General features: G+C 38.8%; 1 protein-coding gene across 2 annotated transcripts in view; it reads left to right on the top strand.

Annotated features, from left to right (window-relative positions):
* UNC5C (unc-5 netrin receptor C) overlaps positions 1 to 27,952 on the top strand; it is a gene marked incomplete at its 5' end in the record, with an annotated part of 395,086 nt that overhangs the window by 321,754 nt on the left and 45,380 nt on the right. For both annotated transcript variants that reach the window (XM_082653166.1, XM_082653165.1), the window contains 3 exons: positions 5,381 to 5,561; positions 10,704 to 10,871; positions 13,606 to 13,770. In XM_082653166.1, the coding sequence (XP_082509292.1) occupies positions 5,381 to 5,561; positions 10,704 to 10,871; positions 13,606 to 13,770 (514 nt within the window). The remainder of the gene's footprint in view (positions 1 to 5,380; positions 5,562 to 10,703; positions 10,872 to 13,605; positions 13,771 to 27,952) is intronic.

Below are 27,952 nucleotides of genomic sequence, written 5' to 3'. Positions count from 1 at the left end.
GGTGCATCTTTGTTTATTGAAATTGAAAGTTCTTGGGAAGCTGTGTTACAGTCTCAGGTTTACTGTGATCACCTAGATTCTGTGCTTACTAGATGAAATTCCGCAATAATTACTCAAACACCTTAAAATTCTGAAGCAGACATACAGGTATAATGTGGGCTAGAGAGAGTTCCATTTTCAAAGAATTCTTAGTTACAACATGTTGGCCACTGGACACTTCAGACTCGTACTTATAAATGTCAGTGAAACACTGGAGGTCCCCTAGCATCATTCCACAGGCCCTCTTCTATGTCATGATTTCTCCAATGAGTCCACATGGAGGCCAGGCCAGCTCTGTAGGATTTGACCTTAGGCAGTGGAGACGTGTGTTCTTAATCTCCAGCAGAACTTAGCTAGAAGGGATGTTTCAAATTGCTCTCACCATATATATTCATTATTAAATTTGACAGTTAAAGCACCAACTTTATGGAGATCTAAAAATACGTATAACAGACTTGACCCTACTACATGTGTTGTTTTGTCCTTACACTTAGCAAATACTAATTAAGCACCTACTATCTGCCGATTCCAGGCCACGGGACTATAACAGTGATCAAAAAATAGACCCAAATCCGTGGAGCTTACATTCTGGTAGAGGAGACAACTAACAAGTAACATACAGACTATGTGAGATGAAGAAAATAAAAGAGAGTGAGGGATTGCAAGCATACTCAGAGGGAGATGTTGCAGTTTTAAAGGTTGATTAGGAAGTGACTCACTGAGAAGGTGACATCTGAGTAAAGACCTGAAGGAGAGAAGAGAGCAGACTTATTGGGGGAAAGATTAGTCCAGGCAGGTGCACCAGCAGACTCAACATCCCCAAGGCAAGAGCACCCGTGATGTGTGTAAGAACCAGCAAAGGAGTCAGCATCTAAAAAGATGAGAGAAAGGGCGAGAGTAAACTAGGTGATCTCAGAGAGGTCAGGGTTCCTGGTGATGCAGGACCTTGTGGGTCCTTGTAAGGATTTGGGGGTTGACACTGAGCAACACAGGGGGCCACTGGAGGGTTGGAGATGAGGTATAGCATGATCTGACTTAGGGTTTAAGGATCACTCTACTGTGTTGAGAATAGATGTTAGGACCAAGGAGAAAAGTAGAGATATAGACAGAAAGTTGTTGCAGTAATCCAGGAGAGAAATGATGGTGATCTGCTCGGGGAAGGGAGTGGTGCTGAGGGGACAAGAAGTGGTTAGATTCTGATATGCTGCTCTGACATCAAATCAGCAAAGGGGAGAGGAAGAGAGTAGTCAAGGCCAAGCCTGAGGTTTCTGTCTAAGTTACTAGAAGGATGGAGTTGGCCTTAACCGAGACGGGTAAGGTGGTGGGAGGGACAGCTTTGGAGGGCGGTTCGGGGGATCGTTATCAGACACCCCAGTGGAGTTGCAAGAAGGCAGTCGGATTAATGAGTCTGAAGTTCAAGGACGGGGTCTAGACGGGAGATAAATTTAGGAGTCATCCGCATGAGACTGGATGAGCTCACCAAGAATGTGCATATGGATGGGAAATAGAAAAAAGAAGAGGTCCAAGGACAGAGCTACCCAGGAAGAACAGACCTAAACCCCAAGGAAGCTGTGGGGGAATGGGAGGAGATGGGACGAAAACTAAGAAAGTGCCCTGTCTGGAGAAAGCAGGCAAGGAGGAGGGAGAAACCGATGGGGTCAAATGCTGCTGCTGAGTCAAGTTAAGTCAAGTGCTAAAACCTCACCAGTCCATCTAACAAAGTAAAAGTAACTGGTACCTTGGAAAGAGAGCAGTTCTAACATTGGAGGTCAGTGTGGATTAGAGTGGACTCAGTTGAGACGAAGAGGACAGGAACTGGAGAGAATGTACAAACAAGTATTCCAAGGTGTCTTTTAAGGTGAGCAAAGGAACGTGGGGGTGACTAAAGGCAGAAATGAGTGGGGAGGGATTTTCTTTTAAGTTGTGTAAAGTAACCACGTGTCTGTATGCTGGTGGAAATGATTCTGTGTAGTGGGAAATTCATGATGTAAGAGAGGAGAATCCCTGGGGCTTGCCCTTGAATAAGAGAACAGGATTGGGATGCAGACTACAAGTGAGAGGTGACATGTAGGAGCAGAGAGCTGCCCTAGTAACAGGAGGGAGGGTGCAGAACAGGGGTGGTAGGTGGGTAGTGGGAGCTTTGGGAGATGTCTGGGGATGGTCAGTTTTCTCCGTGACATGGAAATCTTGGTCATTGGCCGAAAGTGAGGATAGCAGGGGAGGTAGTGTTTAGGCAGAGAGGAGAAGGTGTGAAATAGCTGTCTAGGAGTGTGGGACAGTGAACAGACGTTGGAAATACCATACCATCTTTTGGCAGAATTTAGGGCCCACTTGAGTTCTGTCATCATGAATGTAAGATTACACCGTGCAACATGGCTTTGCACAGCCACGTTTTACTGCAAGGATGCGAAGGTAGAGCAGACAATGCGGATCAAGGAGGACACTTACTGAATCCCCGGTCCTCGTGGTACGTTGGGTGTGGGAAATCAGACATCCCCACTTGAGAGGACTCTAGAAGAAACAGCAGCATCATGAAAGAGCTAGGATTTAGTTAGAGAAAAGCGAAGAAAACAATCTGAACAGAGGTTGAAATTTTGGAAGATGTTGGTGCCGTGTTCCAAGGTAGTGAGGAAGGGTTTCAAAAGTTTTGGAGGGTGGGTGATGGAGATGTGCTGAGCAAGATGGTGATTCTAGCGCAGGAGGTGAGTGATGACCTGTGGTCCAGACCTGAGTTTCTCCTGGAGAGCAGGTCTCAAAACAGGACTTGGTGACAAGACTGGGAGTTCTGGGGCATAGGGAACTGGGAGGGGGGCATCTTGCTAAAAGCCCGAGTCCTTGGGTCCTTTCTTCATTCCTACAGCTCTTTTCTCTCTGTAGATGTCATTGTTTCTTCAAACAAAGACATACAGGCAAGCCCAGTGTAGAGAATAAATCGAAGCAGAGTTTCCCTGGGTGAAAGCCAGAATTAGGGGAGGAGGGCCATGTCCCTCACAGGGTTCAGGGTTACTGCCTCAGCATTTCTAGGGGTCCTCGTATCTCAGGTCATAATCACTGCTCCGATGTTGATGAGAGACACCTGAGGAAAATAAAAGAATCATGTATGAGAAAGTAGAGATCATATATACCCAGTAATCACACAAGTCTTTTTAAATGTTATGCCAGCAGTGCAGAATCCTTTTTTCTTCCACATAATAAACTTTTCAAATAAACAGGTGGTTTGCAGTATCCCTTGGGATCTCTTTGTGTCATTTACGATCAGTATAGCATTACTGTTGTTAACTATTATGTACATAGAAGAAACCATAGTTTCGAACAGTCCTGACTTAGATCAGGTTCTCCAGAAGTAAACCACGAGGCAGAGGTTTGAATGCAAATGGTTTGTTATAGAAGTGCTCCCAGGAGAGTCCTGTAAGTGGGTGGAGCAAGCAGGAGAGAAAAGAAGGAGCCCAGAAAGTATACATTTAGAAGATGTCTCAAGGAGGTAGCTCTGGAGAGTAACAACTCAGGTTCCAACCTGATTGGACACAGGGCTTGTTTCCATACCTGTGAGGTCACAGCAAAGGAGAAAGTGGTGGACGGGGGAGCTGTGAACCCCTAGGTACTTCGAAGCAAAACATCTAGGAGCCTGAGGGCCATCCTTCAAAGCAAAGTAGAAGGTATGGGTCCTTGAAAGAAGATTGCGCCTGCCCACGCGTGTGCCCCCCCACCCCCCCACACACACGGGATCTAAGAACAAATCGGGGGAGCCACAGGACCTTCTGTAAGTGGAAAGCTTTCTTTCGAACGGCAAAGATAATCTGTGTAAAGATTAGCTTCAGAAGATATTAACGTCAGCTTTCAATTATCATCAAGCAGTTTTCTAATAGTCTGAATCTTGCTCCCTTTCCTCTTGCACTTGTAGCAAGATCATATTACTGCACATGTAGGGCCGAAGTTTGAGAAAATCCAGGTCAAGTGAGTGTGCATCTCTCATCAAATATATCCAAGCACAGGACTGAATGTGCTGTCTTTATTGAAAACAAAATGCATGTTTTAAAACTCCACTATTTTAGATGGATTTCACGCTTTCTCACTTCCATTAGTGTAAATATCAACACTGTTTAGCTATTTCAAAATTTACGTCTTTACAAATAGTTACTCTTATCTACATCCTCATATGTTTATTATAAGATGATTGTATTTTATTTTTCCCTTTAAATTTTGTCCTCTCTTCTAAGGATTAGGGAATCATTGTTTTAGAGTCCCTGTGTTAGATGTAATTTAGAGCTGTGTAACATCCAGCCCACTGACAGATTTAGAGATTAATTTCCAGACCTCTTGTGGTGCAAGGGAAGCTCCTTAAGATTTTGAAAATGGCAATACTATTGACTCCCTACCACTAAAGGTTACTTGTATGGGTATCCACACCAATGTAAAAGGAAAGTTTAAGTGTGGTAAATATCAATGTTGTTTTGCTTTATGGAAAAAACCTGTGCATAGGGGAAAAAGGCAATTTATGGAACAAGAAATAGTTTATCCTTCATAAGGACATCTTATACAGATACATTTCCCTCCTTTCATTCTGTAAGGCTAACATTGCTGTTGCTAAACTGATATTTGCACAGGAAAAATAGTTCAGTAGTTTTGAACAGTCATGTCTTAGGTCAGGTTCTCCAGAAGCAAACCGTAAGCCAAAGATTTGATGCTAGAGATAGACAGAAAGAGAAATTTGACTGTGACTTACATGCTATTTAGATTATATTGAGAGTTAGTAGAAAACCTTTTTTTTTTTTCCTCCCAAGATTTTGGCTTAGATACATCTCTAAATATGTGTTTGCTATATTTTAAAGTAAGTGCACTTTTAGGGGAATTTAATCCATATGTTACACATAAATCATCCAAATGTTTTATTAGAGCTACACGATGTCTAAGGTGCCTTTTGAGCTTTTTTAATAGTCCTTATATTCTCTGCTGAAAAGCAGCAGGTACGTTGCCAAGAGTAAACAAATCAAATAGCAAAAGGTTTGAGTTCAGTTTGAAATGCTTAGCCTATTATTTTTGATGGGGTTCTGAACTTGGCAATGCACATTCCCAATTCCTGCCTGGAGGGCAAAGTGAAAACAATTTGAACACTGTATTTCCCAGTCGGGTCATTGACATTTGAGAATAATGTAGTACAGACAGAATCAGCATGTTTGGCAGGTGAGTGATACTTAATGTGACTTCAGAAAGTTACTTTCTCCACTTTGCAGAAGTCCGTGGCGTGGAACAATGTTATCCACACTGCAAAACAAAAGTTAGGACAGACAGCCATCACGGGATCCATACGGGGAGTTTATCTGTTTCTCTCGTGCATCTTTAGGTGGAATGGTTGAAAAATGAAGACATCATTGATCCTGTTGAAGATCGGAATTTTTATATTACTATTGATCACAACCTCATCATCAAGCAGGCCCGCCTCTCGGATACTGCCAACTATACTTGTGTTGCCAAAAACATTGTCGCCAAGAGGAAAAGCACGACCGCAACTGTCATAGTCTATGGTGAGTGGGCTTTTGGGGTCTCAATCTAGTTGAGGTCAAACTGCAGTTTCTCATTTTAATCTTAAAATACCAGGTGAAGAGGCCCCTTTTCAATCCCCATGGCGGCTCTCTTCCAGCGTCTCATGTGGACATTGAGGTTTAACAGCCTTCCTGATACTCATAGAAAAACTAGACTTAGAAATCCCTAGTCCTTTGTCAGTCAGTTTATAAGAGAATGAAGGAAATCTACCTAAGTACCAGGACGGTTCCCTGCTTCCCTAGGCCCTCCCGCTCTCCATAGCCTGGACTACAGAGATCTAGAGGGAATTCCGAGATGAAGATGCTTCAGGCAGTCTGCTGCTCTTTCTGTGGGCCTCAGGAGAGTCATTGCAAAACCTCAGGTAAACTGGAGCTGACATGCTCTCCGAACACATCGGAGCAACTTGAACTCCCTAGAACTTGCTTTACACTCCACCAGGGGCATCCAGAGTGAAGACAAGGGCTGCCATTGTCAAGCAGCCCTAATCCTAACCCTGTAGCAAGTTTCGACATGATGACTTCTTCAGAAAGCTGCTCTTCCACTCTCTGGCCCTTTCTAATCCATCTCATCCCTAGGCCTATCATTTCTGCAGAAGTACTAAATGATTCTGCCCCCAGTTTTGCTGCAGCACGTGATGCTTTTATCTGCCTGTCTGCTTCGGCACTCAGTGGTTTTCTCATCATTTCACTCGTAGTTCCATCGCCCCAGCTAAGCTTTTAAGCTCCTTGGTAGACTAAGAGAACAGCCCTGTAAATTTATGTATTTCTCACAGTGTTAGATACATAGTAGGTCTTCATATTCTTGATGAGTTATTGTCTCAGAGGAAACTGAATGACCCTGAGAAATATTTTGAGGTTCTGCCACCTCCGGAATGACATGGCTACCACTTAGAATGTAAGGAAGCTCTTCATGGCCGCTTCAGTGTTAAATGGCCCTCCAGGAGATTTGTCTAAATGACTACGAAAGAAGGACAGCCACGAGTATGTGGCTCATGGCCCTCGCTTACTGCAGGTAGTGCCATTTGGCTGGATGTGTCCTCACGCTATAGGGTGTTATGAGAACAGAAACCACTGTGATGTGTTCGAAAGGCTGAATGTAGTGATGCTTTAAAACCGTCATTTTCATTTCAGGACAGATGCATAATATTTGTTTCAAATCCTCTGAATACTCTGAAGTTAAATTTCCTTAAGTCACAATGAAACGTTTCCCACTTTGTCTTTTTCTAAACTCTCTGAACGACTTAATTAACAGCATTGGAAATGGAAAAGAGAAGTGGGGCACATCACAGCTTGTATCAGTCATAAATAACTAATGAAGGCAGACTCTAAATAGATGTGTTACATAGATGTTTAATATACATGCAGATCTCTTTTCCTATGTGTGGCATGCTTTCAGTATCCATAAGCACAAGCTGAACATTGTCTTTAGGAAGAATCAAACACAACCAACTAAAGCATTTTGAGTTTAGAAAACAGCATGGGACTAGGGGTCAGGACTCTTATGTTCTAGGCCTAGTTCTATCACCAACTGACCTTCAGTTGGTCACTTAAACAGAATGCTCGGAGCCCGTATCTCCTTCTCTGTAAAATGAGGGAATCAGCCTAGGATCTTCAAGACCTGTCTTTTCTCTAAAAGTTTATGATATTGGCTTGCCAGTGTGTTGGTAAGCAATTTATACTGACAATTCCATGACATTTTGAGTTTTGTGAAGTTAAGTGGATTAAATTGCTTTTTGGAATGCTAAATGCAACTCTACCTGTCAAACATCAGCTTGTCCTTTTCATGGCCTCGTAAAATAAGTTGTCCAAGGCTCATAGGTTGGACTCACTAATAGTCCACAGAAAAACATATATATGTAACCGGTATTTCATTTTAGAGTCTGTTGTATATATTTAATTTTGTTAGCATCATTTTTAGTTTGCAAATATACATTATAGAAAATTTGGGAAACACAGAAAAACGTTCAAAGAAAAAAATACCTATAATCCTGTCCTTTTGTCATCCAGAGGTAGCTTTAAAAAAGATTGATGTGTATACGACTGGAATTTTCTTAGCATAAATAGGATTTTAAAATAAGGATTCTAAATATATTTTTTTACTTAACGCATAATGTTGCAATATCCATGTATTATTAAATAGACTTCTACAGCATCATTTTTTAAATTTATTTTTTAATTGAAGTATGATTAAATTACAATGTTGTGTTAATTACTGCTGTACAGCAAAGTGACTCAGTTATACATACATATATATATATATACACACATTCTTTTCTGTTATGGTTTATCACAGGATATTGAATATAGTTCCCTGTTCTATACAGTAGGACCTTGTTGTTTATCCATTCTCTGTATAATAGTTTGCATCTGCTAATCCCAAACTCCCAATCCCTCCTTCCCCCACTCCCCTCCCCCTTGACAACCGTAAGTCTCTTCTCTATATCCCTTATTCTGTTTCTGTTTCATAGATAGGTTCATTTGTGTCATATTTTAGATTCTACCTGTAAGTAATATTGTATTTACCTTTCTCTTTCTGACTCACTTCACTTAGTATGATAATCTCTAGGTACATCCATGTTGCTGCACATGGCATTATTTTGTCCTTTTTTATGGCTAAGTAGTATTCTATTGTATATATGTACCACGTTTTTTTTTTAAATAAGGCTGTGATGGCTAGCCCTTTTTTCCCCTTTATTTATTTTTTGGCTGCATCGGGTCTTAGGTGCGGCATACGGGATCTTTTTTGAGGCATGCAGGATCTTTTGTTGTGGCGCGCAGGCCTCTCTCTAGTTGTGGCATGTGGGTTTTTCTTTCTCTAGTTGTGTGCGGGCTCCAGAGCATCTGCGCTCTGTAGTTTGCAGCACGTGGGCTCTCTCGTTGAGGTGCACAAGCTCAGTAGTTGTAGCACACAGGCTTATCTGTCCCATGGCATGTGAGGTCTTAATTCCCCCACGAGGGATCGAACCGGCGTCCCCTGCATTGGAAGGAGGATTCTTTACCACTGGACAACAAGGGAAGTCCCTGTACATCTTCTTTATCCATTCACCTGTCGATTGACATTTAGGTTGTTGACGTGTCTTGGCTATTGTGAATAGTGCTGCTACGAACATAGGGTGCATGTATACTGAGTCATTTCCAATAGCTGCCTGGGAGTCAATCTCACGAACATACATGTTTACCATGTTCCTATTATTGAACATCACAATTGATTTCAGTTTATCTTTATATAAAAAATAACTCTCCAGTGAAAAATAGTCTATGTCTGTATGTATAACACATTCATGATTATTGTCTATTGCAGAAGTTTCTAGAGAAGGAGATGATGGGCATATGATGTTCACATGTAAGGTTTGTGTTATCTGAGTAACACTATTCTTTACCATCAGGAAGCAGATACATATACTAGTTGTGCCGTGTTTTAACCACCAGCAAATAATTTTTGTTAGAAATTGCTTAATTAAAATGATTTCACAGACTCATATATTGAAATACAAAAGTATGTCAGAGTATTTTCTAGAGCAAGATCTACAGACGTAGTGAACATAGTGTTAGGGAGTAGGTTTTTAAAATATATATATATATATTTATTTATTTATTGGCTGTGTTGAGTCTTCGTTGCTGTGCGTGGGCTTCCTCTAGCTGTGGCGAGCAGGGGCTACTCTTCATTGCGGTGCACGGGCTACTCTTCATTGTGGTGCACGGGCTTCTCATTGCTGTGGCTTCTCTTGTTGCAGAGCACCGGCCCTAGGCATGCAAGCTTCAGTAGTTGTGGCTCACGGACTCCAGAGCGCAGGCTCAGTAGTTGCGGCGCACGGGCTTAGTTGCTCCGCGGCATGTGGGATCTTCCTGGACCAGGGCTCGAACCCGTGTCCCCTGCATTGGCAGGAGGATTCTTAACCACTGCACCACCAGGGAAGTCCCAGGGAGTAGGTTTTATCATCACACCTATACTGACAGCTCCACCAAACACCGTAAATACCCTTTATACACAAAATAGGTGTCCATTTCAGTTACATCAACTAATCGCTAATTCATTCAAATAGATACTCAATTAGTTAAAAATCCAGCTCTCAAGACTTCTTTAAAAACTAGATTCACTTATTAATGAAACTAACTAAAAGTCCTTAAATGGTTATAAAGTTTACATATGCTAAAGAAAAATAATCAGTCATCTGTTATTAAGAAAAGGCTCAATGATTTTATCAGTTTCCATGCTTCATAGTCACTCACAGCCTTGGTGTAAGGATGTAAACATATATTATTTGAGATAAGTTGCCCAAAGTAATTTTTGGCGCTTTACTAGGTAAGAGGATTTTTTTTAAAACAACACTGGCTAAGGAGAGGAGAACACAGTCCTATTTTCTGAATAGGTAAATAGATGTTGATAATTCATTTTATTTGTCTCTGTGCTTAGATTCTTCAGCTCTGCAATTTTATTTTATTTTATTTTTTTTAACATCTTTATTGGAATATAATTGCTTTACAATGATGTGTTAGTTTCTGCTTTATAACAAAGTGAACCAGCTATACATATACATATATCCCCGTATCTCTTCCGTCTTGCGTCTCCCTCCCACCCTCCCTATCCCACCCCTCTAGGTGGTCTCAAAGCACCAAGCTGATCTCCCTGTGCTATGTGGCTGCTTCCCACTGGCTATCTATTTTACATTTGGTAGTGTATATATGTCCATGCCACTCTCTCACTTCGTCCCAGCTTATCCTTCCCCCTCCCCGTGTCCTCAAGTCCATTCTCTATGTCTGCGTCTTTATTCCTGTCCTGCCCCTAGGTTCTTCAGAACCTTTTTTTTTTTCTTTTTCAGATTCCATATATATGTGTTAGCATATGGTATTTGTTTTTCTCTTACTGACTTACTTCACTCTGTATGACAGACTCTAGGTCCATCCACCTCATTACAAATAACTCAATTTCATTTCTTTTTATGCCTGAGTAATATTCCATTGTGTATACGTGTGAAATGATATCCAGGGTCTCTTATAGCTTTGAAGTTTTTGATTTTTTTATGGTCACTTGGGATACAACTTTTATGTGTTGTGTGTGGTTTGTGTGTCTCTGTGTGTATGCACATATGTTAAATTCACATTTTATTTTTTATCTCTTTCCAGTAAACGGTGGCTGGTCTACCTGGACAGAGTGGTCCGTGTGTAATAGCCGCTGTGGACGAGGGTATCAGAAGCGCACAAGGACCTGCACCAACCCAGCCCCACTCAATGGTGGTGCCTTCTGTGAAGGGCAGAGTGTGCAGAAAATAGCCTGCACCACGTTATGCCCAGGTAAGCAACCCAGCGCTCTCCTTCCAAATGTCTCCTCCCATTCTAGAAATGTTTTAGGGTATATATACAAATCTTTAGTCTTTTTTTTTTCTTTTGGCTGTGTTGGGTCTTCATTGCTGCTCACGGGCTTTTTCTAGTTGCAGTGGGCGGGGGCTACTCTTCCTTGCGGTGCACAGGCTTCTCATTGCGGTGGCTTCTCTTGTTGCAGAGCACAGGTTCTAGGCATGTGGACTTCAGTAGTTGCAGCACACGGGCTCAGTAGTTGTGGCTCACAGGCTCTAGAGCCCAGGCTCAGTAGTTGTGGTGTACAGGCTTAGTTGCTCCGCAGCATGTGGGATCTTCCCGGACCAGGGCTCGAACCTGTGTCCCCTGCCCTGGCAGGTGGATTCTTAACCACTGCGCCACCAGGGAAGTCCCACAAAGCCTTATTCTTCGCAGGAGTGTGTGGTAAACATTATTTAAATCCATCATCCCATTCAGTGCTTACATTGCTGGGACCTCAGGTCTTTTCCCCCAAAAGAGTACTTAACTTTATTACCCTAACATACAAAATAGTATAAAACAAGAGATTAAACACACATAAACATAATCCCTCTCTATTACTCAACAAAACTGTTGGAACCAAGATTGCAGGATCTGTAATTCAAGGCATTTGAGCAGCATTGAAAGCCACACGTTTAGGATAACAACCTTGATCTCCAGAAAGCCATGGAAATTAATTGGAACTGAAATTTAGAAAATGTTTTAGGTGAAGTACTTGATATTTGGTGTCAGTTTCTGGGCAAAGGCAAATAAAACATCTGGAATGAATTAAAAGGAAGTCTAAGCTTTCTGACACATGAGCTAATGGATTTTGAAAATACAGTGCAGTCATCTATTATCTGTACATGTTGGTCACCTATTTTTGAGTTATTTGCAATGGTACCTATAGCAAGATTGCATCCCTTTGCCTCTGAACATCTTTCTGTGCTATCTCATGTTGTCCCAAGGTCTTATCCTGTGGGAAATTGAAGTTAATATTTGCCAAAACCAAAACCCACTAAAATATCCAATTATAAAATATATTAAAAAAATTAAGCTCAAATTATTTTGTAATAACCCATAAATTTATCGTATCCCATTGGGGTAGCTATTATATTGTCACTTTCATTATTTAGATACAAAGACTACTTACTTCCCTTTATTGTGCCTAACTTATGTCAGGTTCATCCTTTTAGTAGAACTTTCTCAGAGATGGGTTGGAGAAGTGAACTGGAGAGAAAACCATAATATAAATTTTATATTCCTGTTTTCATTTCTGAATATCAAAACAGTATCCCACACTGAACCCTTTGAGAGCTTTTATTTATGGAACAAACTTTGACACTTAGCTAGGCTAAGTATTTCAGTATTTTCTCTTGTACGCTCCTATATTTTGTCTGCATACTGACTCCCACAATTAGAAATGCACTGAGCATTTAGTGGAAATAGAAATGTGTGTTTGTGTGTGTACTTTGGGATGGTCTAGGTCAAAGCAAATGTCTTTTCTTCAGATGGCTGGGAGTTGCTTATATAGCTAACTGTACAATTGAAATATTAATACTTTCATCATTTTTTCATGTGGGCATATTTATATCTCTATACATATTATGCATAATACATATAGTTATACAATAATTTGAATATGAAATCACACAGATTTCCCAAACTATGTAGATTATTAAAATTGATCTAATTTCTGTCAATATGTAGGTATAACACGTGTACATTGCATGTTCAATAAATGATGTTTGTGATTGTCTTACATTGAATCCTAGATGATTATTTATGTATTTCAGGGAAATTTTTAAAAATTTAACTTATTTTAATATTTTCCTCTTATTTATGTAAGAACCTTTAAAGAATGTACTAGAGTATTTAAGTTATGTGTTTTTAAAATAGAGATATCTTAGCTCTTTATCACTGAAGTTTACTAACAAGTCAAGCACAAAAATTAAGAAGAAAGTGAATCTATTCTAAATGACTGAATCACAGGAATTCAGGAATGTGAATTAATTCACATTAAGGAATGTGCTTAAATATTATTTTTAAAATAAAAATAGCAACATATATCATCAAATAATGGAATGAAATCATCAAATAATAAATGGAAAATAATATAGACTTCAAGAAGTCATTGCAGAAGATGTTAGAATCAAGCAGCATGGATGAAAAAATAAAAAGAGTGTATAGGATGTAGATGAGGGGTGCAGGTAGATGGATGGATGGATGGATGGATGGATGGATTTCTTCCACACTCTACCAGCCTCTTCTCCTGAACCCCACAGAGGTTTACTTGCACTACCCACATTACATTATGCAGGAAGGAATCTTGGATCCAAAAAGAGGTTCCCTAATTTTCAATCCAAAATCCAGACATTTCCCCTTTAATAGAGAAACCACCAGGATTTACTTTTATGCAGCTCCTGGTGACAGCTTTGGTTTCTGTGTGTCCCATTAAGCTTCCGTTTGCTTGGTCAGTGAAGAAATAGTCACACACCTCGTAAGGGAAGTTCGAAGAGCCCACACAATGTATGTAGAGCATGCACTACTTCAGCAGTTAAAATGAATGCAGTGTTCCTCGGCGGGGGAGGGGGGGCGGGGGGGGCATTTTCTTCAGTGTTTGGTGTTGTTTTGTTTCTGCTTGTGCTCTGCTCCTCTCTGCCCTCAAAAAGTTCCTTCTCCCTTTGACCCGATGCTGGTTTTTGTGTGGCAGTGGATGGCAGGTGGACCTCATGGAGCAAGTGGTCAACTTGTGGGACCGAGTGCACGCACTGGCGCAGGAGGGAGTGCACGGCACCAGCCCCCAAGAACGGAGGCAAGGACTGCGATGGCCTCGTCCTGCAATCCAAGAACTGCACGGATGGTCTGTGCATGCAGAGTAAGTCTATTTGAGCAAACGACAGACACTGGGGAGGTCTGGGGTTTAACCATTTGGATTTCTTTAAAGGAAATATCAAAAAATAAAAATTTCTTAAACAAAAATGCAGTACTATACCAATATCATGGGTCTCTGTCAAAATTGAAAAAAATGAATCTCCCAGAACACAGTATGAAAAATAACTGTATCCAGTTAACAAATGACACACACAGTATTGCTTTTCCATGAGCAAAAAGGGATTTAGTTGTTTCCATGGAGGGGCTGTCATTCTTTTCAGGGCAGGGAAGTGCTACTCAGTTTTATTATAGTGCACAAAAGGGCACCCTAAACTTCTAATAGAGTCACATGACTTCCAAAAAGTAAGCTATTTATTTCTAATTCATGGCTGTTACTGAACCAGTGTCCATGAAATTTAAAATATATGTATAAGGACAGGAAATATTTCTGCAAGTAGATTTACCAGTTTACAAGTGTTTAGTGTGAACATCTTCACAACACCTTGAATATGCTGGGTTTGTATTAGAAATTATAACATTTATCTAAAGGGACTAATGTTTATAAAACATAAATTTTTAAAAATGGGTGTAGACGATTGGCTCAAGAATATAATAGGTGCTATAAGCTAAATATTCCACATTTTTCATGGCCTTTTTCCTTAGATTTTCTTAATGAGATGGTTTGATTTGCATATTTGCAGACTCTCACTCCTCTATTGAGGAGCCCTTAGATGTACAGAATTTACCATCCCTTTTATGACCATGAATTAAGGTACTAAGAATTGTTCTGAAATCACACCTATAACAGACGAATGGATCAAACAGTGTGCTGTCTTTGGATCTTACCTAATGGCAGCCAAATGTTGACATTTCTTATAACACATTACAGATTGCTTGTGGAATATATTTGTATTTGTCATTTAAGAATAAGATATTTTCAGCACATTTATGAAATTCTGTTTACTTTCCAGAGTCTGTACACACAGGGACCTTTAAAAAGAAACCTTACTTAAAATACAAATAGGTAATTACATTGCTGACACAGAATAAAAATCCAGTGGGCCTCTTATTTTTCTGTCCACGGTACATGGTATTCTTTGAGAACAGACTGCAGCTGGGTGTAAAGCATAGCTTCTGGTTGTGATTTGGGAACGACTGCTGTGCATCTGAGTTTGTACCAGAAACACAGAATGAAAAGAATACAGCTCTTTTACTAACCATTTATCCAGAGATCCAGGGTTTGTTCCTCTTGGTGTTAGTCTGAGTTGACGATTAAAATGAAAACATACCATACACAAGTTATTTTTTAACATTTTTATAATTTAGTATTCTTGTAGTGCTGAGCAAATTGATTCATGTGATTGAAAGTAGCAATATTTGAAGTTTCTCTCTGTCACTCCCTTTCTCAATATTATACTTTTCAACTTTGGGTGATTTAATGCCTACTGTTTCTATTGTGCATAATTTTAAATTCCTAAAGCAACATATTTAACAAGGAGTACAATGCTGCAAGATGGAACATTGGGCCTTTTATTACTTACACAGATGACACATTATAAATTATGACATTTGTCAAATACAAGCATGAAATATTCAAGTTAACACTTTCATGACATAGCATCCCCTTAGCATCTAGCTGATTTCTTACAGCATTAATAGAATTTTTTCTAATGATTGGATGTTTACCAATAATGATGGCGTGAGGTGTGTGTGTAAGTAAGGAAAGGAAATGAGGCTACAAGAGGTGTTATTTGTTTATTTATCAAGTCTCCTATTAGCCTGGAACATTTGGGTGTTTGAATTAATTAGTTAAAAAGCTGTTTCATAATTCTGATTTGCTGTAGTAACAGTTTCTACTAGGTCAATAAACTCTTTCATCTGCCCTGCTGTATCTACTCTAGTGCAAAGGAGAACTGTAGTTTGTGCTATTATTGATTTCCTCAGTCATAAAAACCTCAGATACTGTTGCACTGAATAATTATAGTATTTTACAGTGAAAGCTATAGTTTCTGTTTACCAGTAAGCTGGGTGTTTCTGGCATAGTATTGCTGACAAAGTTTTGCAAAGAAATGATAATGTTCTTGGTCCTTATTTTGGAAAACAAAAGGCTTTCTGATAGTGTAAGTACCAAACTTGTAAGAGGGACATGGTCTGCATTAAGAAAAAGAATGGGAGTAGAAAAGAGCTAGAAACTTGCAGTTGACAATTAGGAGTTATCATTTAATGTTTATGTACTTTAGGAAAATTAGTGTCTTCAATGCACTGATAATATTGCAATACTGATAAAGAGCTATTTATCTCAAAGTAAAGCTAGCCTACTTACCATTGGACTAGGGAGGCAGTACAACCTCTGAATCTACTCAAAATTGTCTACAAATGATTTGGATATAAATGTAGATATACTGCTAGGAAGGAGAAATTTGGAGTTCATAATGGATGTCAGTAGAATTCAGAGTTACATAGATAACACAGTGTAGTATATTTTAAAAGTCAGATTGGTACTTAAGAGCAATACAATGTGAAATATATAGAAAATATTGCTTCAGTGTTTATTCACTAATTTGTTCAAAATAATATTCAGACATATTTCTTCCTTAGCCATTTCTCTCATTATAAATACCTTTGACTCAAAATATGTAGAAATATTGGATAAAATGTTTAAGCTTAAAAGACATACACACATTTGGAGTGTGTGTGTGTGTGTGTGAGTGTGTGAGAGAGAGAGAGAGAGAGAGAGAGAGGGCATATCAAGCTCAAAAGAAAGAGAAATCCTCAAGTGGCAGAAATGAAGTAGGAACTCAAATCTAGAGAAGTATACCTCTGTGAGTGGACACCAGAATAACCAAGAGGAGCATTAGACATGGATGTAAGTCCTAGGGATTAGACTTTAGGATTTCAGTTCTGAGGCTGAGAGTTGAAAGCCAGAACCTTGCATAAAACTGGGTCTCATAAATGGCTGCTCTCACCATGAAAAATAACTAGAAATTTTTTACCCATCAGCCCAGCGAAGCTACAGGAAAATTCACGGTAGAGAAGAGAAAAATGAAGTCTTCACTTAAACCTGTGATAAAACCACACTCCGACACCCAGTTCTGGGTATGGAGTCTAAGATACAGTACAGGGAACAAAAAGCAAAGTATGTGCAGTTTATAAAGTTAGTAAAACTGGGGTACCAGTGGAAGTGAACAGCAAGCCATTTTCTAGAGTTCTTTTCACAACCCAAGTGCATTGGTCTATGATAAAGATAGCCCACTCCTGAAAATGAATTTACAACATAAAGTTTTGTATCACCCAAGGGAATAGTCTGCTGTAAGAGAGAGTTGGCAACATAATAAATAGGTGAGTTAGTACTTTAATAACATGGACTCCTACAGCAATCTGAGTGAGACTATAAAATAAATAAAAATTAAAAGACAGACTATTTTTAAAAGAGTATAAGCACAAATGAAAGAAAAGAATATTATAAAGAGGACAGACAGATTTGGGGAAAAATCAAATGGAATGTGATCCACTGAAAGTTAGAACTCAATGGAAAATTAAACAGCAGATCAGATCAGAGGCAGCTTTAGATAAAGCTGAAGAGAAAATTGGTAAACTGGAATGTAGATCTCATGAAACTTTTCAGAATACAAGGAGGAAAGATAGAATGAGTGATTATATAAAAGGTAGGTTAAAACACATGGAAGATAGAATGAAAAAGTCCCACATTTATTATTCAAGAGAGCAAAATTTAAAGTTTTTGAGATAATCAAGATTAGAGCTTACTACTCACAAACTCTTAATGAATAAACTACTAAAAATATGAAAATCGATTCTTTAAAAAATTGAGGGACCAGTTAAGGGGCAGTTAAAAATAAAATGGAACTAAACTATAGATGGCATTAACACAGAATATGGGAAGGTGTAATCTAAGTTAAAATGTTCTAATTTTTGTGTGTTGTTCAGGAAAAGAACAGTAATACTACTTGTGTTAAGCTTTACTGATTCAAGTGTCCCAATTAAAATGTTAAGACTGACTACACACATAAAGGTTGAATATATAAATTCAAAATAAGATTTTTAAGGGCAGAAAAGGAGCAAAAAGGAAAGAAAAAGTATAGTTAAATGAAAACAAATAAGATGGTATATATTAGGGATTATCATATATCAAGGATAATAATGTAAATGAATTAAATTTACCTGTTAAAGGAAATTCAAAATTACAGGAAAAATCCAGTTTTACATTGTTTATGAGAGACATACTTAAATCACAATTATAGAGAAATATTGAAAGTTAAGAAATGGAACTTACAGTGTAGTTCTATCTTTATTTTAAAATGTCCAATTAATGGCTTTGACTATCTAATTGGGCCATTCTTTTTTTTTGCGGTACGCGGGCCTCTCACTGTTGCGGCCTCTCCCGTTGCGGAGCACAGGCTCCGGACGCGCAGGCTCAGTGGCCATGGCTCATGGCCCAGCTGCTTCGCGGCATGTGGGATCTTCCCGGACCGGGGCACGAACCCGTGTCCCCTGCATCGGCAGGCGGGCTCTCAACCACTGCGCCACCAGGGAAGCCCTAATTGGGCCATTCTTAATTCCATTTCCCATTTTGCCTAAGTAACACATATTAGAGATTGGTTTTGCTCATAGTTTTAATTTAGATACTTTTTTTCCCTTAGACTTTATAGTTTTTAGAATGTTTAATTTTTTTTTTTTTTTTTTTGCGGTACGCGGGCCTCTCACTGCTGTGGCCTCTCCCGCTGCGGAGCACAGGCTCTGGATGCGCAGGCTCAGCGGCCATGGCTCACGAGCCCAGTGGCTCTGCGGCATGTGGGATCTTCCCGGACCGGGGCACGAACCCGCGTCCCCTGCATCGGCAGGCGGACCCTCAACCACTGCGCCACCAGGGAAGCTCCTAGAATGTTTAATTTTTTGTTGGATAATTAAAAGTTTTCTAAATTGTTTACCAAATTTTTTGTGTAAGACATCTTAAAAATACAGATGTTTCCTCAATGCCAACTGAAGTTTTTAACCAAAAGACTTCGAGGTTATTTATTTACAAAATTATTCAATATTTTAAAGATATAATAATGCTAAATGTTAGCAAATGTGCACTAAAGTAGAATCTCTTGTATTTTGCAAATGGGAACACAAATTTTTGTGATTATTTGGGGAAGCAGTTTGACAATATGAGTTAAGAGCTTTAAAGTTATTCCTCTCCTTTGATCCAAGAATCCTGTATCAGTGAATAAGTTTTAAGTAATTAACATGAATACCTAAAGTATATGTGCCAAATACGTTCATATTCTTTGTAGTTTATTGTAAAAAACACAAAAGTCCAATACTAGAGCAATGATTAAGTAATAAATGCTATTTCCATAAGGTGGAATATCATATAGCCACTAAAATATTTATGGTGGTTTAACATGGAAAAGCAGAATATGGATTTATGTATGCATTCAGTCATAACTATATAAAAGTAAGCTTAGGGAAAAAGATGAATGAAATTTATTTATTTACACTAGTGAGATAACAGGTAATTTTTTTCTTTTTCAATATGCTTTCAATTCTCAATATTCTTTGTATTTAGTATTTCATTATGCTTATAATTGTAAATGACTTTTTAAAAAGGAGTGTTGAGGATTGGCTAGAACAACTGCGTGATCTTGGAAACAGGAGTCTCATTTCGTTATTTGAGATGTAGCAATATCACTGATCTGTCCTGGGAATTTGGTCACATTGATTCAAATTAGATTAGATTTAGATTAGGTTACGTAAAAAGTAATTGCATAAAATACTTGTATAAAATCCTAGTTGTATAAAATCCTTGGTGGCAAGAGTTACTTATAGCCAGTAAACCAAGTACATATACAAAAGGATTGTGAAGACATGGGGATTTAGAACTGAATTACAGTTTTGCATTATTTCCTAGTTGCTTATCATATACATATCACTCTGTCCTTGCAACCATACTTATTCTTAAACTCTTTAGTAAATTGGATTCATTATGTGGTGCTATATAATTTCATTTGTGAAAAAAGGTCATGGTCTTTAAGCAATTTCAGATGCTCCACTAAATTTTTAAGCTGTCCAAACACATTAGTTATTGAAGTATAACATGTATCATGTATATATTACACTGGGTATATCCTCAGTGGTCTGGAAAAGTACTTACACTGGAGACACCACTTTCAAATTAAGAACTTCCAGGAATTGGTGTTATTTCACTAGAATACATTGTTAAAGGATAATTAAAAACTGTTAAGCGTCACTTAATATACCAGAAAGAAGTTGGGCATTATTGGTTTATAAGCACATTGCTAATTAGAAAACAAAATTTAATATTGGAGTTCTTAGGTATGCTAAGAGATACGGATTGCATGGAACAAGAAAGGGTAAATGACTTGGAGTGTTTTTCACTACTGAAAATAAGCACACATGTCTGGTATCTTGGATACAAGAAAGTTAACATTAATAATAGATAAGACCGTTTTTTACTTAACAATACTATAGAATAGTGTATCTTATTCAGAAGGCAGTAATGGAAGGTCTCTTGTGCTGCGTACCCATTTAGGTTTTTTTATATCATCTCTAAGATGATATGAAAGTAGCTCCAGTTCTTGCCATATGGTTTTGAAATAGGATTTGCATAAAATGGTTTAGGGGAGAAAGAGAGCGGACACACTAGACACAGAAAGAGGTACAAGAGAATAAAAAAAAGCACTTAAGACAATCCCCCAAACTGCTAAGCCAATAAGCGTATTTACCATTTATGTTGAAATACGACTGTATTACCAAGACCTGATAACTTTTAACTTTTATAATCTTTATAATGAATCTGTAGTAAGATCTGCTCTGTTATGGTTGGCATATAATGGTTTAATCCATGCTTACCTCTTACTTTTGAAAATAGCAACCTAAGGACTATATATGTGGTTTGGTCCAGAAATGGTACATTGTATATACTTATGAATACACTCAAGTAGATTATTACGTTACCACAGCTATTCCTACAGACTTTGGTTTTTAATCCCATTTGAAGATTGGAGTCTCACATAGAGATATGTAAGAGTTCAAATCTGAATTTAGAATTACTCCTTCTTGCTGAAGAGGGTTTATGCCACAGTAGACAAATTAGAAATTGCAATTTACAAACAAGAACTGCCTAGAATTGTGCCTGCATCAGTGAACTGCCTGACTTTGGGAAATTAAAATGTTATGCAGTCTGCAAATTTAGCACTTTCTACTCATTAAAAAATTTACAGGTCACCCTGCTCTTCCATTAATTCTCACTTACAGAGGAAGTGGCAGAACTCTGTGTGTGAATTGTAGTCTGGACACACTGCATACCAGGGCCCCCAGAATCCCAGGTGCATTTAATGTGAGGAAGTAATTAACTTTACAAATAGGCTGCTCTTCACTTTAGCCTGGTGCGTTTATCATCGCTATGGTAGGCGTTTGAGAAGGCGTTAGTCAGTTTCCAGTGAAATTCTTGTCAACACAGCAGTTTGATAGGAAAGCATAATTGTGAGTGTCAGACAGTGAGTGCTTTTATCTATAGTTTGGAAGAAGTTGATGTCATAGCTGTGTTTGTATAGTCCTTGATATGCGTAGTGTCCCAGCTGGCAAATAAATATTCTGTCCGTGGACTGGCTGCCCAACACAGTGCTCTGCTGTCTCCGGTATAATGAGTGTGGTTTACTTTTTCATTTTTTCCTTTCTGGTAAAACATTTTCCTGATTTTGAAAGCACGGATGTGGTTAGGAACTTTAGCCCGCAGAAACCTGCTGAACACCTAGGGAGCCCCAAACAGATTGGTGTGAGAGGACAAATGCAAAGTCTTCAGCTTCCAGGATGCAAAGTAAACTCCAAGGGGATTAAGAAGGGTACCACCTTTCACAACTGCAGCAAAGCTAGGACTCCTTCAAGATCCCATAGGGGCAGGCCAGCGCTTTTGCTTGTTTTCTTTTTGCCTAAAAACCCAGCAGATAGGGTGATGTATGCTAGGAATTGGCCTCTTTACTTCAGGACTTTTCATCACTTTACTTTTTCTATCCGATGTCTTTAATACTATGGATTTATTTATCACTGCCTTTGGATTTAATAATTTATCCCTTTTTCTGAAGGAGCGTTGATGGGAATAGAAAATACTGCACTGAAAACGCTTGGGCAGCTGATCTGTGGGTTTGATTTTACTCAACTGTTGGATTAAATGTCAGACATTTATTCGTCACCTTCTGTGGGTCACGAGATAAGGGTTTTATATTTGAGATGTCCATTCCCTGCTGTTCACTTTCAGAAGGGTGTGGTTGTCAATGTTAGGAACAGGGCTGTGGATCAGTTAGTGAAGCATGGCCCACTGTCCTGTGAAAGCTGGAGCACAAATTACCGTGGCAGTTTAGATAACTGACATCAGTGATAAGCAAATGTTCTTTTCAATTTTTGTTGTCATGTCCTAGGATTTATGTATTCATTTATTTGGAGTTCCTTAAGCCCTTGTCAATAAATAAACCCTCAGAAGAGTGGTAAATTATAATAAATGACTGTGAGGGTCTTTGACAGACCTGACCTTTGACATCATTAGTGCGGTCCTGATGGGCTGGTTAGATAAGAACCAACCTAAAAGAAAAAAAAAAAATCTGGTCTTGTTTATTTTGAATAGCCCTTGAGGTTTTTAATGAGAACATTTGCACCAGAAGAAATGTAATTGGAATGAGAAAAGTCACATATGTTGGCTTGGTGTAAGGTCACTGGCAAAATGAAAGACCAAGCAGCCAGGTCAAGGAGAGAGGAAAATCCATGGAGAAGAGAGATTCTTCTAATGCTAGGGTCATAAAAGTGAGGACAGATCTTCTGAAGTGGCCTATTGTACTTCAGATAGATAAATATTCTAAAACTAACCAAAAGCTTGATGATTTAAAAACAAGGACTTTTACAGAACACACTTACTGCTTTTATAAATTAGAATTGAGTTATGTCATATTCATAATTTATATACTACTCCCCATATGAGATATGAATTCATCATCTATTTTATTTAATCCTCACAATATCATAAAATCTGTCTACATGTATTAAGGCCATAGACACAGCTCCATATTGAAATATAATAAGTAACCTTGAAGGCAAGCAGGAACACCGTAAAAAAAAAACTCCACCCATCTTCCTTTTGGCTACAAACTTGATAGCTAATCTAAAGACAGAGTTAATTCCAAGACAGCTACATAAAGACTTTCCTTTTATGTCTCTCTTAAATCTGGCTCAATGGTTCTCAAACTCTAGAGAGTGTAAAAATTACTGTATCATATATATATTTTAGTTTAAAGGAATTGCAGATGGAATTTTAATTTTATTCACTTTCCACCTAACATGATGACTTAAGGCCCTGGCATTAATTGCTTCTAACTCCGATCTACTATGTTAGATGTGGCAAAACTGAAGCAAAATTGACCTGAGTTCAACTTAATAAAACTCAAAAGGTACAAAAAATAATCTTACAAACAGAACTTTGGATATCCCGCTAATAATAGCTCTATCTTGGTAAGGAAGGAACCGAGGCATAAAATTGAAAGAGCCCACCAGCATCCACAAGTTAGTATAAGAGCCAGTATATGAACCCACACCTGTCTCATTTTGAAATAAGCCTTTTTCCATGTGGGCTCTTGGAGGCTGAAAGCAAGTGGTGATCAGCTTTCATTGCTCTAAAATGTGATTTTCTTCTTATGTATAGTGTCCCTTCAATTTTTGATGTTTATTCCTTTTTTCCTGTTGGCATCATTTTTGAGGGAAACAATGTTTCTCTTTTAAATATTTACATTTATGGTAGGTTCTGTGCCAAATACAAAGTGATTATCATACATTAACAACTACATCATTCTAGCATGGCTCTCCAATTACATTAGAGTAGAGATGCCCAAGTATGGTACACCTCTTTGCTTACCCCACACTTGCAACAGAAGACACTATTTAGAAGTTGTTTTATTTAAGGGCGAAAATCTCTGTTTTAACTTTCTCATGGGTATCAATGATAACATTTCAAATGGAGAGGTTATTTTCTAGTCTAAATAATTAGCATTACCTCATTCAATAACTGAATTGCAAATTAAGCCATGAACATATCAAGCCCTTTTCTATTATTTCCTTGTCTCTCCTCATTCAAATCTATTCATTAGACAATACGTATAAAAATGACGGGGCTGTAGCCTAAGAGCTGGGATCTGCCCCTCGCTTTGCTGTTTCACCAGCTTTGTGATGTGAGGCAAGTCCCTTCATTGCTCTGTGCTCTGGCTCCTCTGTCTGCAGGTACAGAGGGGTTAGAAGAGGGAATTCTAAAAATGATCTATTTTAGCTCTAACATCCTGGGGGTTTGTGAGTTAGTAAGGGCATAGACTTGGTTTTGAGGAATTTAAACCTGGCTAGTGATGCTTGGAAGTTCTAACGTGTCTCACATCGGCATATTTGCTTGATAACTTTTCTATTAAAACTCTACTTATGGCATAAAAACAGTTTGCATTATCTTTTAAAAATTTAGTCATAAAATCATCATTTTTACTCTTGTCTATTATTCGTATTGCATGACAAGAAAATTTAAAAGACTAGAAATAGCTAGTTGGTGTTTATTAGGGAAATGAAGATTTGCATATAGTTCCTGGTGGTGTTCCTGAGATTTCCCAAATATAGACCCACCAAACAGGCTATATTCAGACATTGCACAATTAAGAACCATGTACTTAAGGATAACTTGATATTACTTGCTGCTGTATAAAACCAAGGAAGGCTCACTTTCCTTTTTAAGATGCTTGGGATGGGCTCTCATCTTTTATAACAGTTGAACATCAGCTGAAAAATATGGGCAAACCCCATCTCTAGTCTAAAGGATGACTTGGTGAAAATTAGGAAAGTCATTCCTTCCTCAAGTCATTTAACTACCGTCAGCCGCAACATTGTTACATTAACAGTCCAGATCCACGGTGGACACAGCCGTGAACGGGGCCTCCCAGAGCTGGACAGTGCAAAACCTGCACTGTCAGCTTTACTCACAGGAGGATGGAAACCAACTTTGAGTCTCAGCACTTTCCTTAACTTGAAAATATCACTTCCCGTTTTGGGGACTGATTCTCCTCGTCTGAATAAAAGTTGAACTGGATAATCTCTTAAACAGATGTTTTGAGCAATTATGGCATGGCTTAGCATAAGAGGCATTTCACCAACTATTTAAGAACAACCCACTATTGTTCTGTGCTCCTTCTGTCAGTCCATGGGAGGTGATTTTGGAAAGTTGGTATCAATGGAGGTACATTTTGTTCCAGACGATTCTTCCATGGCAAGAGTGTTCCTCCCATTGCAGGACATTTAGTACCCTTGGCCCTCACTCACCAGATGCCTCAAACAACCCCCTAATCATTATGAGAAGCAAAAGCACCTCTTCTGCCCTATTTCCAAACACCCCATTTAGAAGTGGCACCACCTCTGGCTGAGAAGTCATTTTAGTATCAAGTTGCTCTCTGGCCTTGGAAATTTGCTTCTGAAACATGCCCTTGTATCTTTGCCAGAAGCCACAAAGGCCAGGAATAAACCTCTTTAAAAGGAGAGGGTGAAAGAGTAGACAGTACTTAAAAGAAAGCCATTTTTTGTGGCTTTTCAGAAAAACTGGGCTCCTTGTCTCTGTCATAACTAGGAATCCTGAAATTCAAACAAATTTCCTACTGATTTTATTGAATAATAGGCTGTGTCAACTCTCCTGCTCTTAAGAGCCATCGTCTTCGTGTACTTATAATGTGCATCATAATGATATTGATATGGTTGTCACTTACTGCTTTCAATGTTCCAGCACTTTATAAATCTCATTTATCCTTTCCACAACTATATGGAAGTGCATATTTATAATCCCTTACACAGATTAGAAAACTGATGCTTAGAGAAATGAAGTGTTTAGTTTGACCAAGCTCTCATAGTTAAGGAACTGACAGGGCTAGGATTCATACTGAAGTCCATGAGATTGAAAAACTCAGTTTCACTGCCTTGGCCAATAGCTGAGGTGCTTTTTCAATTGACCTGCCTTTCAAGTAGTAGGAAAGTTAACTGAAATCCCTAACTTATGAACCAGGCTGTTGATAGTGACACTAAAAACAATTATTTTGCACTGTGTTCTGCCAGAGATGCGATTTTTCATTATTGCTAGGACTGCTCTCAACAGGATCACCTCATTAACTGAAGAAATTGTTCCCTGTTGTTCCGTGAAAGACGGATCAGGTGGAGAAGTATAAAAACAAACTCTAGAAAGTGATTCTATATTCTCCTCATTTGGGGGATAGAACAGTAATCCCCTTCTATTCTGATACCCAGCTTCCTAAGGGATGTTTTAGTTGTGTAGTTGCAGAAGGGTTTTGAAAAGGATGGAAAAAGTTTTAGAGTTGCCTTCCAAAACTCTTTATCAGTGTTTCTTTAACAGAGTAAATTGGGATGTTGAACCACATTGGTGAGTGTACTTAATACTCGTCTGTTTTAAATTTTCCCATGTAGGAAAATAACAGTGTGGCTAGATTGGTCACTATTAGCCGTGAGAAATAACTAATAGACTTTTTTTAAAAAAAATTTTAGAGGAACCTCACATGCAAACACTTCATTAAATATATTGATACACCTATTGATAGACATCTCCCAGGCCAGGTTTTGTAGAAACCATCCATAAAATCCTGTCACTTCGCTGCCCAAAGTGATCTTTTCAGCATTACATCTGATGACAGGATTTGCATTTCAGTTAGAATAAAATTGAGACTCCTCCTGGTGGACCACCAGGCCTACAAGATCTGGCTGCTACCCACTCTGAGCCTACCCCTTCCCTCTTTCCTTTCACTCACTACCATCCGACTGCTTCGTTTTATTTATTTATTTATTTATTTATTTGCGGTACGCGGGCCTCTCATTGTTGTGGCCTCTCCCGTTGCGGAGCACAGGCTCAGCGGCCATGGCTCACAGGCCCAGCCGCTCTGCGGCATGTGGGCTCCTCCTGGACCGGGGCACGAACCTGTGTCCCCTGCATCGGCAGGCAGACTCTCTACCACGGCGCCACCAGGGAAGCCCTGCTTCGTTTTTATGTCAGGAATTTTGCATCCACTGTCCCTCTTCATGGAACATTGTTCCCTCCAGATCTTTACTTGGCTGATTCTTTCTCCTTGTGCAAGCTTCAGTTTAAATTTCATTTCAACAGAAAATTCTTCCCTGATTCCCTAAGTTGGTCATTTTTTAATCTCCAATCACATTACATTTTTTTTTTAATTTTCCAAGAGGACTTTTTTGGCATTTGAAATGACCTTGATAATTTTGTTTACTTGTTTATTTTCTGTTAAACAAGAATGAAAGCAGTGACTTTTCCCATCTTGTTTGTCATTGTGCCCCTATGCCTAAAATAGAAGCCAGCATATAGTAATAGGGTTCAAGAGTATTTGTTAGGTGAATGAATGAATGAACGAATGAATAGATTCCAGTTCTGTGCCTGGAAATAGAAGTCTCAGATAAATTACCACAAGGCACAAAAGTATTTATTGAGTGGTCCAGATCTACAGAAACATGGGAAAGTAGAGATTATAAATTTCCTTTTTATTATTCCTTGATCTGCCTGTCAAGAGCCAGGATTATGTTGGGAAGTAGAGATGAAAGCCAAGGAGAACCCAAAACTGCTTCACAGCGTGAAATTTCAGACCTATCTCTCTGGAGATCGGCTTCTGCCTTTACAAGATACAGCTCTTCTGCTTACTCCAGCAGGCCCACCCTGATTCTTATCAAAATTTTCATGGTGAACATCAGACCATCCCCAAATACCCTGTTTGACACTTGTTTCTGGGCCCTCTCATGTGCAAAGGAAAACAAAAGAAGAAAAATCTTTTGACATCCTTCCACTTAAAATCACCCCTACAACGATGACATCACTTATCTGGTCCGCTGTACTAGCAGTGAAATTATATTGTCTTAAGTCTTTGGGTTTCAAAAATAACCTTTTTTCTTGTGCCTGTGTATGTCCCAGATGTCCTTTTATTGAGTTCACAGAATACAAATGGAAAAAGGTTATTCCCAGACAGAAGTGTTTAAAAATGAAAATCAAACCTAATACATGGACTCAGACAACTGGAACAAGGAATATAATATTTATAAAACTGAGTAGGAGGTTGCAATCATTGCTCTAAAATAAATGATTAAAAATTAATTGA

Source organism: Grampus griseus (genome assembly GCF_964374135.1).
Source record: "Grampus griseus genome assembly, chromosome: 4".
In the NCBI taxonomy this organism is placed as follows: Eukaryota; Metazoa; Chordata; class Mammalia; order Artiodactyla; family Delphinidae; genus Grampus; species Grampus griseus.
This window is presented reverse-complemented; position numbering and strand designations above follow the sequence as displayed.